General features: G+C 39.1%; 1 protein-coding gene across 3 annotated transcripts; it reads left to right on the forward strand.

The window, feature by feature from the left end:
• The first annotated feature begins 58 nt into the window (after positions 1-58).
• si:dkey-162b23.4 (sodium/hydrogen exchanger 9B2) lies at positions 59-12,712 on the forward strand. 3 transcript variants are annotated; one of them, XM_040024176.1, is made up of 13 exons: positions 59-335; positions 1,589-1,824; positions 2,436-2,637; positions 2,782-2,952; positions 5,498-5,640; positions 6,266-6,393; positions 7,830-8,005; positions 8,516-8,622; positions 9,435-9,584; positions 9,773-9,881; positions 10,265-10,401; positions 10,498-10,720; positions 11,044-12,712. In XM_040024176.1, the coding sequence occupies exons 2-13, from the start codon at positions 1,702-1,704 to the stop codon at positions 11,103-11,105; spliced, it is 1,731 nt and encodes a 576-aa protein (XP_039880110.1). In that variant the 5' UTR covers positions 59-335; positions 1,589-1,701; the 3' UTR covers positions 11,106-12,712. The 3 variants fall into 3 exon arrangements, with proteins under 3 accessions (XP_039880110.1, XP_039880111.1, XP_039880112.1); XM_040024177.1 differs by having other exon boundaries at positions 10,498-10,681; XM_040024178.1 differs by lacking the exon at positions 11,044-12,712 and having other exon boundaries at positions 10,502-10,613.
• Positions 12,713-12,807: the final 95 nt, after the last annotated feature.

Below are 12,807 nucleotides of genomic sequence, written 5' to 3' on the forward strand. Positions count from 1 at the left end.
TTTGCAACTGAAACCTATGCTGCAAATATATTTGTCATCCTAAATTCAAAATATAAATAATGTACAGAAGTGTGTAATCAACTTTAAACCTTTCCCGTTTTCCATTACTGTGTATTACTCTGTGCATAATAGTGAAACAAAAGCTATGTGCAAGATGTTAAGCAAACCAGTTTTCCAAGTAACCCAAGTTCTCCATGCACCGTTGTGGACGCTACATACTTGCTTGGCAGTCACTAATCCGCCTCATTCCTCATGTACCAGCTGGTGCATCTGCTACAGGGCTACGAGAAAAGCTGCCACAGACAGCCCGCACGCTCTGGTGTTTACGATATGAGGTGAGCGCGTTTTTTCTTCTATAATTAATAGGTAATTTTTGTCAGAGGCGGTCGCTTGCTAGCTATCTGCATAAAAGGTTGGGTGCACTGTCAGCTTTTAGTAGGCGGTACACAGGCATAAGCAGCTACTGGACAGTAGGACATCAAATATCGGACAAGAACCAGCTGTCAGGGTGGTGGAGATTAAACTAGCCCCCATACTTGCTGGTCCAGTTGACTGAAAAGTAAAATCCAGCTTGATTGTATAAACCGAAGTTAGAAAACCTCGGCCGTCAATTTAACGTTTAAAGAAATTAGGGTCGTTGTTTGACTTTAGCAGTAGGACATTGTGCACAGCCTAAACGCTGTAATCCACAGATATTTGCGAAACGCTCCCATAGTAAACGAAAAAATAGCTAGTGGCGGAAGGAGCGGTGGTAGCTGGCGATAGTGCACACCCAGGAGTGGGTCATGTCTGACAATGGAACCACCGCTAGTGAAACCAATTGAATAGTATGGCCAAAAGTTTCTTCTGTGCTTTGGCCATACACGTGTTTACAGTGAATGAAACATGGATACACCCCTATATCTCGAAGATTTGCTGGCGATAGTTGACAAACTAGGTTTAGTGATACCAGTGCGAGCGGGTTGTTGCCGTTGACAGCTGCACGTTAACCTACTTGCTTTAGCATCCGCGCTCTGTAACCTACCTACTTGAGCTAACGCTAGCTACTATGCCATATGGTGTAGCTGTAAGCATTGATTAGCGGGGTTTGCTTACAATTGGATTAACAGGACGTCTGTCGCTCGCTAAAAGCAAGTTTCAAAACATTGTAGTAGCGTCTGTTTGGCGTTCCTGTGTATGTGGTACTTGTAACCACCAAAACACCATATTAATGTTATACACTGTGTTATACACAAACGTTGACAAGTCACTCACATTTTTATAGTACATACAGCACACAGAACGAGAGACTGGGACTGATGTGGAGGTTACAGCAGCTCTCCTCAACAGTCCCATGTGTCCACCTGTGTATTAGCCTGATAAATCGCTGCTTGCACACGTTATAGCTTGTACTATGCAGTATTTGTGAAATGTAATGAAATCCATTTCTTTTAAACACCAAACACTCGTGTGTTTAGTCAATTATGCGCATGTAGGAGATTTAATCATATCATTTCACATTATGTCAATATTTGTACCAGCACCACTGATACTGTTTGTTTTTTCTTACTGATAAAAACCTATTGTATGAATGGAAACCTGTGGATAGAGGTGGACATGCCAAAAGAAAAGTAAAAGAACAGCCCACTGATGGCTAACCCCACCCCTCAGCTTGATGTCTTGTGATACAAGAGTGGACCAGAAAGATTGTAGGCAACCGCCATGGAGGACACCCAGCAGAAACCTGCAAACCCGGACCTGAGTCCTGCACCCAGTCCAGTGCCTAGTCCAGCTCCCAGCCCACTATTGGACAGAATTCCTTTGCCTGTGCCAAACCATGTGGAGGTTTAGTATTTTACTGCTAATAATTTTTTGCACCTGTTGTTCTGTTTAATGATTCTATGTTGTATATATTGTTCATTAAAATTAATACCGTCGCCTTATTGATGTTTTTTTTTTCTTTTAATTTTTCCTCTGAGAAAGAATTGTAAACCAGTTCAAGGAATTCTCCCAACTTTGAGCCAACATAACCCCTTGAGCAACGCTGTTAAATTGTTATCAGTTTATAGGGCATATCACTTTGGCGTTCATTTCACAAGTGTATAGCAGTCTGTAAACTTAGGATATGGCATGCCTCTGTAAAACTGCTGGTATCCTTCTGACTGTAGATGTGCAAAATAAGACATAGTAAATATAATCCAGAAACACGTACCACTATTTAGCTAGTTATGTTAATGCTGCATTTATGCTTATGTTATTATACTATATGTTATGACGAGTTGTGGAGTTGAGCAGTAAATTCGAATTTGCACACTAATCTGCACATTTCATATTTATTTGTCATCTGTTATGCGCTGCCTTTTAGAAATATGCTATGTCATCTAGCAGAACAGTTTGTCCACCCGCAATGTGAACACTGACCTGCTCTACTCCATGTCGTGATCCTTCTTTTAAAGCACCTAAATGTGAACCAGATCCAGGTGGTGGTACGTCGCTGCTCAAGTCCAAATGTAACAGAGGAGACCACTTATTTTATTCCTCGTAACCCCGTAGTGGACGCCGGTACCAACACAGATCCACCAGTGGTCTGTTGTCCTTTGCTGCGAAGATTTTGCCCCTGTCCGCCAAGAGGCTTTCTCGCCTCCCTTATTACCAAAGGTAAAAAAGGAGGCTGATTTGTCCTCCAAAGCACATTTGTTGTATGTTTCCATCCAAGAATGTGTAAAAACTGCAGATCATGAGTATACAGTAGTTATTGAACTACCTGAGAAATGCAGCCCCATAATTCCCTGTTCTCTCTAGTTCTTTTGGCAGTTGTGCTCTTTGGAGTGGTTTGGTCAATCACAGAGGACGAATGTCTCCCAGGAGGAAACCTCTTTGGCATTACAATACTCTTCATCTGTGCAGTTGTTGGTGGAAAATTGGTGTCTCTCATTCGTCTGCCCAAACTTCCACCTTTCCCACCACTCCTTGGTAAGACAGAAAATCTGGTGCTTTGACTTTTTATGGTGACACTGGCATGTTAATCTAAGTATTTAGTCCATATATATCTACACAGATTTATCCATCAGAGTGATATATAGTTCTAACTGATATTAGCCATGTTAACTGACATTGGCATTGCTCCATAGTGTAGTGGTGTACAGATTTGCCCAAGAAGTAAAAGATAACGACTTTGAAAACTAGAATCAAACACAAATCCCATTGGGACTGGATCGTGAAGGGCATCCGGTGTTCTTCCTCATGCAGCTAAAAGCTTTTTATCACACTGTTTTTTGTTTCTCTCAAACAATAGGGGTTAACATAAAAGAAAGTGAAACCTCAACCCCAGCCATGGTCCTGGTTTCTTCCTGTTAAAAGGGTTTTTTTCCCTTCCCACTGTTTCCAAATGCTTGCTCATAGGCGTTTGTCGTTGTTGAGGTTTTTGTCTTGTTGGGGTCTTTACCTTAGAATATAAGGACTGTTGTTGTTATTTCAATGTATATAAATAAAATAAAATTGAACTGAAAAAAAGATTGCCATTTTAAACATTGGTGCATGCCTAGTTGTTAGATTTGTGATTGTTAAACTTCCATATTTGTAAAGCACATACAGTTTTAATGTTTGGGTTCAGTTATTGATAATGATGGGAGCACTGTGTCATTTATGACATAAAAGTGCATACATGCCATGAGCATTTGCTAACAGGCTGCCTTAATGGATTCTTGATACCTACAAATGGGTATTAACCTTGTTATTTGTTTTTTTTGTGCATGATAGACATCAGTATTTGTTAAACTGTTTGCAGTTATGTCAGCATGCAGGTAAAGTTTCTAAAAACCGCATTTCCAAGGACACTCATACATGATTATGCAATGCACGGTGGCAGTATGGCTGTTCCTGGAATAACTTCATGTTCTTATCTCACATGGTGCTCATCCTCAATCTGGGCAACTCATCCTGCAGCTCACTGAACTATACAAAAAGAGGTTTGCTTCACTCTCTGAACTGAGCTCTTGCTGGGGAGTAAGACCTAGTAGTGCTGCAGTGCTGTCTGTATATTTTTATCTAGAAGCTTTTTGAAAAAAAGTCCTGTGTTAAAGTGTTAAAGCTTTGTCGTTGTTTGTATGTTGGCAACAGCGAGGTCAACTGATGAGTGATGATCCCTGCTGTGGGTGAGAGGGAAGTCAGGTGACAGTATATATTTCTGCGTGTTTAGAAAAAAAAAAAAACAATACCAAAAAACCTGAATCCTTAAATTGAAAACTGAATACTTCTTATTATACGTAACGTACGTATGTTCTACATCAGGGGTGGAGAACTCCAGGCCTCAAGGGCTGGTGTCCCACAGGTTTTAGATGTGTCCTTCATCCAACACTGCTGATTTAAATGGCTAAATTACCTCCTCAGCATGTCTTGAAGTTCTCCAGAGGCCTGGTAATGAACTAGTCATTGATTTAGGTGTGTTGACCCAGGTTGATATCTAAAACCTGCAGGACACTGGTCCTTGAGGCCTGGAGTTCCCCTCTGTTCTCCATCATCTAGGACTAAGCTTGAATTTCTTTGAGAAACTTTTAATTGGCTTGAGGTTTTCAAGTTACTGTAAGTTTATCCATGTGAAAAGTTAAAAATCATGTTATCCGTTGATGTTCTGGATTTGTTTGTGTTTTGCATCTCTTTGTTGTATTTTTACACAGCAAAGATTATTGTGGCACCTTTGGCTTGAAAAGATATGCCAATTGTGCTGCTAGTTTTCAGGAGGTGAAAACGTGCTGATCATCAGAAGTGTTATTTGCACTGTGCATTGTCATGATGTGATGTGACTCTCGTTTGATCAGTTTCCTTGATAAATATCAAGGAAACTGTAACCACTCCTTGTTTAGTTGATAACATTATAGGGAGGGGTAGAAGTTTGCATCTCTAAACATCTCGTTCATGTTTTTTCATTTTCATTTTCAGTAAGTCTTCAAAAAGGAGCTTTGCTTAACAGTTAGGTGTTAATTTTTGAGGTTTCTGGTTTGTCTAGTCTTTCAATAAACCACTAACTAGAATGCTGTTATAAAATTTAGAGGATGGTGCTTAGCTTCCATGGTAGAATATTTGTCTGGTAACCCATTAGAATATGTGCATCATGTGTTTTTTTCCCCCACTTATTATAGCATAAGACTTTCTCTGTAGATCCGAAATCTAACCTTTCTACTGCTTTTTTAGATAGTGTCATTGTTATCTATGTTGTATTGGTTCATAAAGAAAATGTAATTAATTAATACTAATGTTGCATTATTTGACTCGAACAATTATCCGAGTGAAGAAGTTTTAGAAGAGGTTGTGGATTGTTGAAACCTCTGGTGTTAGGGTTTCAACATTCACAGTTTGCAGAGTATCTGATTCTAACACCCTGTGTTCAAAAAGCAACCGGTGAGCTTGTGTTTTTTTTTCTCTGTAGCAACATGAAAGAAAGCTTCAAAGAATAAACAAACCTTCATGGTAATAAGGATCAGCTTTCCTCTTTCTCACCCTCACTTGTGCTTTGCTGCAGGTATGCTGCTCATGGGCTTCCTGCTGAGGAACATTCCAGTTGTTACAGATGGGGTGTACATTGACTTCAAATGGTCTGCATCTCTCAGGAACATTGCTCTGGCTGTCATTCTGGCCAGAGCTGGTCTAGGGTTGGATCCCACGGTATGCTAGATACTATACAAGCTTAACATTGGCATTGAGAGGTAGAAATACAGTAATTATATGTTAATCTCATCTCTTTTCACTTGCCATTGTTATACTGGTGCAAATAGTATTCTCACTGATAGCTATGTCATTGGTTGAAGTGGTTAAAGTGGTTAAAAGAAGAGTTAATTAAACCTTCTAAGACCTAAACTCTTTCATGGCATGCATTTTTAATTTCTCTTTGCCATTTGGGCTGATTGGGACCTGATGAACGTAAAAACAAAGAATAAAAAGATTTTTTTTTTTTTTTTTACCTAATTTTTGTTTCTGAGAAAAATGAGATCCACATATGAGGACATTCGCTTTAAATTTCGATAAAACGGTGGTAGTATAATGTCCTCGTAAGTGGATATCAGGCCCTTGTACAGCAAAATTTAGTATTTTGGTCTAGAGAACCCAAAATGTGATGTCCACATATGTGGATGCCAGGTCCTCGGAGGTTAAGAAATGACAGGAAGAATCTGTTCATGTTTTAGTCAGTTATTTACCTCATCATTCAGTACTACTAAATATGCTTGTTAAAGCTTTTTGTAGTGATGTGCAGAACCTAATAACTTGTTTTGATGTGTGTGTCTGTTATCAGGCTCTAAGGAAACTAAAAGCTGTGTGTATACGTGTGGCAGCTGGGCCGTGCTCGATAGAGGCTTGCACCGTAGCTGTGATCTCTCACTTCCTCATGGGCTTGCCCTGGGTGTGGGGCTTCATCCTTGGGTAAATACAACACTACTCTCACTTGCTCTGTACCCAGCTCTTATTTTTCAACTTCATAACCAAAATCACCATTGATTGATGTCTATGGCAAATCTATACACATACTTTAAAATTACTGTTTCATTCGTGATCCCCAGGTGTGTCACAAACACAAAATTTGTATTTGGTGACTCGCTGGGTGAAATCGGTCGCAAAGAAGGTGCTGCCCCAGAAATTGCTGTGATTGCTAGCAGATTGACATGGCTACCTGTAACTGGCATGAAAGATGTTGACATTGCTGCAAACTACTTGCCAAGTGGTAGTGAAACATTAAAAAAAGCCTGAAACAAACCAGAAAGGGAGGATGATTGTCCATTGCTACTGAGACCAACACATTTCAAAAGGCACAACTTTTAAATCTTCTTAGTCAGGGAATAGACATTTTAATCCCAGCGACTGGTAGCTGCTAGGAAGTCCTTGATTGGTCTCAAGGCCTGTGTGACTAGGGCCCAATGAACCAGACTTTGTCCTGTTTTTGTCTGGATTTTACCTGCAACTTAACTTTGTGTTATATTCATATTTGGATTATGTGACCACTTAGCTCTCTGGGTCCATGAGACATTAGAGAGCTGAGTGAAGGTCAAATCTTACTTTGTGATAAATTAAACCTGACACTGCAAAAAAAAACAAAAAAAAACAAAACACTGCAGTTATAAGGAACATGTTTACATGAAGAACAGCACAAAAACTGAAATTTAAATAAGATGCATATCTGCTTCATCAGCATTGAGGGTATTAAGTGGAGCATTAGTATTTTTAAAAAAACAAGAAGCTCTAGTTTTACATCTAGATAGCTTGTTCTTCTTGTGTTGCATGTTGTGGTTAATGGATGACTTATTAGAAAGAAGGCCCTGTTAGCTGTTCATAACCACAGAAATCTTTTTCTACTAATTCCACTTTACATTAGTCAGCTCAAACTTTTCCTTTTGCTTCTACCCAAATGGTAAGATGTCATAATAAACATTGTTAAATGGTAAATGTATAAATAAATGTTAGGCAATATGTTTCTCAATTGAACAGTAACACAATTACTATAAAAGTAAAGTAATGTCTGATTATCAATATATTATATTATATAACATGTTTAGTATCATTGTGTGGTTTAAATGCATTTTATGAGCATTGATACAAGAACAGAATGTTTCTTAAAATAAATAATTATTACACAAACTAATGACATACAGGCAAGTTTTAAATTGTTAATGATTAGCAGACAAAAAACAATCTATTATAATGTCATCTTCTTCACAATACAATAACTATTTGTTTGCTTAAAAACTAATTTACCATTTATTAACTATGATATAATAAATTCTTACCAAATGTTTGTAAAGCTTGCCCAGAAGTTTTTCATTTATCAGTGAATGAATGAACCCTCTATCTTCTCCACGTTGCAGCTTCGTGCTAGGAGCTGTGTCTCCAGCAGTGGTGGTTCCCTCCATGCTCCTGCTGCAGAAGGACGGTTACGGTGTAGAGAAGGGCATCCCCACCCTGCTGATGGCTGCAGGCAGCTTTGATGACATTCTTGCGATCACAGGATTCACAACATGCTTGGGCATGGCCTTTGCCACAGGTAATCTCTGCTCTGTGCGTTTACATGTGTGGAGCCGTGAGAGGAAAACAAGAATTGATGGATTTATCGCTTTGTTTTGCCTTTGACACACAACAGCACCTTATCTCCCGAAGAGAAACGCATAGAAGAAAATAACTTTTTGCTGTAGTTTGTAAAGATGTCACCAGAGGGTGTGAGCGTACTGATGACTCTTAATACAGAGTTCTGGCACCAGTTCATTATATATGGCAGAATCTGAATTTTTTACAGGGTTGCCTTTGTATTGCTGCAACACTCTTTCTATTGTGGTGTAATTCAACAGCACTCAAACTGTAGATGCCAAAATGTCCAACATGTTAAGCCTTCCTTACACTAAATAAAGTGTAAGAAAGTGTAAAGTATATACTTTGAGTGTTTGCTGGCTTCTGTATTAAGCTGCATTAGTTAGAGAGACTTGTTTCTGAACTGGCAAATTAAAATATTTTAGAAATTCACAATTTCACAAATGTTTGTTTTGATTGATTCTTCTAGGTTCAACTTGGTACAACCTCCTCAGGGGGGTACTGGAGGTGGCAGGAGGGATGGTTGCTGGGATTCTTCTTGGTTTTCTCATCCAGTACTTCCCTAGTGTTGACCAGGTAAAGTAACAGCCAGGAAAAGCTTGTATGGATAATTCACTAGCAGGGACCACTCCCTTGGTAACGATGAGCAATGAGAGATGAGGGAGTGTGATTAGTGCTGCGGTTTGGGGAAGGCCTTGAAGGGGACTGGCGACGGCTCTCTGTACTAACGAGAAATAAAGGGAGGAAAGGAAGAGAGGAGAGGACAGGAGAAGGGAGTAAAGAAAAAAGGGGGGGGGCAGGGTGGAGCATGAAAATGAGAACAGCGGGTATTGGAGAAGGGGGGCTTTTATAGCCTGAGGCCAGAGGGGGCATGAAGGAGGAGTGGTCCCGCTCCTGAAATTCAGATGATATCTCCACAAAAGTATAACCCTTTTTCCATAAAAAAGTTTGGGGTAGTGTGTGAATAGGAAACATAATAAGAATAAAACTGCAGATTTTAAACCTGTTAACTGAAAAAGTGAACTGAAAAAGTATCAGATGTGAAAGGTTTTATTTTTAATGTGCTCATTTTGCCCTTTTTACATCAGAATGTGCCACATGTTTTTACTGGGGACAGATTTGGACTAAGCAGGCCAGTTTAGCCCAAGGACTCTTACTGTCATCTCAATGGCAGCATGTGTTGTTTAAAAACCTCGATACTATATAGCTTTAGATTACATATTGGATTTATTTCTTCATCAAAAGTGAAAGTGCTGTGAACCAACACGTCCTAGCTTCTTTGCAAATGACTTCTTATAGACCTTAGAGCTATTATTTGTTAAATAATGCATATTGTAATCCTTTTCGCTATCTAGAAACCTACTGTTAATGTTAACTATTTCTTCTAGAAACACTTGGTGATGAAGCGTTCCTTCTTGGTGCTGGGTCTGTCTGTTTTTGCTGTGTTTGGCAGCGGTGTGGCAGGCTTTCCTGGCTCCGGAGGCCTGTGCACCTTGGTGCTGGCATTCCTGGCTGGCCTCGGCTGGGGGACAGAAAAGGTAAAAATAATGCATCTAATAACTACAGTACATCAGTACGTCTGTTTGCAGTTTTCTGACTTTGGAGGTGAATTTGAACGAGGCTAACTGTCCAAAATCTTAGACCTAATTTCTCTTAAACTACTTGGTTGTTATATATTTGTAATTAAATGTGAACAGTGAACAAGTCCTGCATTCTTTGTCCTTAGGCACGTGTGGAAGAAGTGATAGGGTGGGCGTGGGATGTGTTTCAGCCTCTTCTCTTTGGACTGATAGGAGCTGAGATTCGAGTCTCTGAGTTGGAGGGACACACAGTTGGTGAGATAAACAGACACACAAACAGCCTTCAAAATAACCCACAGCGAGATGGCTGTTATCACTGTGAAAAATTCAAATATTACTCTGTGTATGAAAATATATTTGCATAACCCAAAAAAAGAGGCAATGTGAGAGATATGATGCTTCTTCCTGTCCTGTAAATACTAATCCCTCTGTCTTTGTTAGCACTTCACAGCTATAGCAGTTTACTAAATAACTTATGACATGTTTGTTTTGCATGAGTCAGTGCAGCTGAAATGACACTGCACATAATTTTCTTGCAGTAATTTTTTTTGTGGGGGGCGGGGGGGGGGGGGGGTGTTTATATGGTGTACATATAATATTGTTGTCCTTGTATGACTTTTGTCTCTACATGTCTCTAGGTCTGGGTATAGCCTCTCTCCTCATTGGTCTGCTGGTTAGAGTGGGGTTCACCTTCGTCTGTGTGTTGTTTGCGGGCTTTAGCATAAAGGAAAAAGTGTTCATAGCCCTAGCATGGGTGCCTAAAGCAACAGTGCAGGTATGTCTCCTTAGCAAACCTTTGAATGAAAAGCATATGCATTAAATGTCTTTGAAGTCTGTGGGGTTGTGCCGCATCTTGGCTTGTCTCTGTCAGGCAGCTATAGGATCCACAGCTTTGGACATGGCGAGGACAAAGGATGACAAGCAGCTGCAGAAATACGGCATGGACGTGCTGACTGTGGCTGTGCTCGCCATCCTTCTCACAGCCCCTGTAGGTGCACTTATCATAGGGCTGTGTGGCCCTCGCCTGCTGCAAAAGCCAGAGAACCCAGTCAGCGGTGAGCGAGTCAAACCCAGTTTATCAGCTTTCTTCCTAGGTATGTAAAGTCTTTCTTTTGAAAATTCAAGCTCGGCTCAGCAACCTTTGCTAACCTAACTAGGTGTGTTTGAGTAGTGAGTATCCTTTCCTTTCCTAATATTTTTCCTGCTACACCCTTATGACATAAAGATTTGCATAGCTTGGGCCACTGTGTCATTCAGCAGCTTCACGATTTTTTACAGGCACACAACAGTGGTATTGTGTTCATGTAAATACATTTATTCACAGTGCAAAAAGTGCAGCTAGTTTCATTTTTTTTAATCTTTTATTTTCTCAGTCTTATTATTTTTTTCCTCCCTGTCTCTTCTTCCTCTTTCTTAGGCACTGCAGCAGGAGATCAAGATGACAATGAAACTCCCGTCACCTATGAAAGTACACTCTGATGTCAAGTGTGAGAGAGGAGAATTAAAGAAACTCCTCACACCTCAGATATTTGAACTTCTCTTTGGCCACCGAGTGGCCCTCGCTGTGTCTCTGTTGTTCAGCTCTCTGTGTTCGCAGCCCTGCAGGAACACGTGAATCATTTTGTATTTATAGCATCTGGTGATTTCCAAGCCTAACACTGCAAACAAATGACCCACATTGCACTGTCTGGAAAAAAAATCATATTGTTTTCAAGGTATAGAAATGGTTTATACTTTTAAAAGGATCTTGTCATATTCACTAAATCCAGAATTTTTCCACTGTTTTTGATTGGATTACCAGTAAGAAAGCTGCTTTACTTTGACTTGAAAGGTCAAAGTAAAGCAGCTTTCTTCGTGGGGGATAGAGAACGTTTTGGGATGTTGTTGATAAGCAATTTTTATTGCTGAGTAGACTACACTGTAAAACCACATGCAAGCTTTAGGCATCCTACATCTTCATGCTGTGTTTGTTTACTTTGATTTGTGTATGCATATTAGCCCTCTGTCAGTATGGTGAGATCAGTTGCGTAGTTTGCAAAGAGTCAGGGAAGGATTTGTGTAATTGATAATATTTTAGTTTAAGTACGATGCTGCTAAATGTCAGCCAGTGTGATCATGTCCATATTTGCAAAACTGTATGAATCCAACATTTTATAATTGAAGAAATATAGATTTTTCAGTATTAGTTTTTTTTTTTTTTTTTAAATTGCAGAATGTATCTGGTGTAACATGAAATGTCTTTTGCTTTAATTTATATGACCTCACTTAAAAGATTTCGTAATAGCAGCTATTTATGATGATTTTTTTTTTCCAGAATTGTTTTCATTTTACCCAAATACTATGTAAAAGTAAATTTATTGTCCATCTTTAACATTGCTGCAGTAAAAGCTTAAATTATTCAAAAGTGTTGTGTGAGCAGTTTCCTTTCTGGTCACACTAGCGGTGCGCTTCTAGTGAAGGTCTGTGGGTAAGGCCATCAGTGTGGGCCTGGAACAAATGCCTCTACTAGACTGCTGTAAAATTAGTAGACATTCATGATATGAGAAGATCAATGGTGATCCAACAACATTTATGCTTCCAAAAGGCCAAAATTATCAGTTGTCTAGTGAATCTGATGGTTTTTCCACATCATTTTTGACTATGGTAACTTCAACCTTCTAGTGCCAATAAAAAGACTTGTTCTGAATACTAACAGCTCAATGTTTGTTGGACTGGCATGAAGTCTACCTCTGAAAAGTCACACACTCTTGTATTGTAGCTCCCTTCCATTACCACCATTGCCTGAAAAACTGACTTAAAAAAAGAAATAAAAAAAAATTATATATTAAAATGATAAACATAACTGCTAAAAAAAATAAAAAAAAAATTAAAAAAATAAATAGCATTCTAAGTACAACCTTGCAGACCTTTTATTTCCAAAGGTGACAAGCAGACATGACACATCTCATTAATTTAACAAACATTAAACATTGAAGATGCCAAAATTCTCTTTATTTCTACATCTAGCATGGATAAATTCACACCGTTATCTTGCAAAGCTCATGAACAGTTATACTGTAAAAAAAAAAAAAAAAAAAAAAAAAAAACCAACAACAAAATGCAGATTTGTTATTGATAGTCATTAATGAAGAAAATTTTCCAAGACAACTTCATACAGATATGACAAAAGCCGAAGGAAACA

Source organism: Simochromis diagramma, unplaced genomic scaffold (genome assembly GCF_900408965.1).
Source record: "Simochromis diagramma unplaced genomic scaffold, fSimDia1.1 OVJJ01000302.1, whole genome shotgun sequence".
In the NCBI taxonomy this organism is placed as follows: domain Eukaryota; kingdom Metazoa; phylum Chordata; class Actinopteri; order Cichliformes; family Cichlidae; genus Simochromis; species Simochromis diagramma.

Excerpts from the sequence above, each read along its gene's own strand:
- si:dkey-162b23.4 (XM_040024176.1), top strand. The coding sequence starts at position 1,702 with ATGGAGGACACCCAGCAGAAACCTGCAAACCCGGACCTGAGTCCTGCA. Across the intron at positions 5,641-6,265 it reads GTCTAGGGTTGGATCCCACG|GCTCTAAGGAAACTAAAAGC; the intron begins GTATGCTAGATA and ends GTCTGTTATCAG. Across the intron at positions 8,006-8,515 it reads GGGCATGGCCTTTGCCACAG|GTTCAACTTGGTACAACCTC; the intron begins GTAATCTCTGCT and ends TGATTCTTCTAG.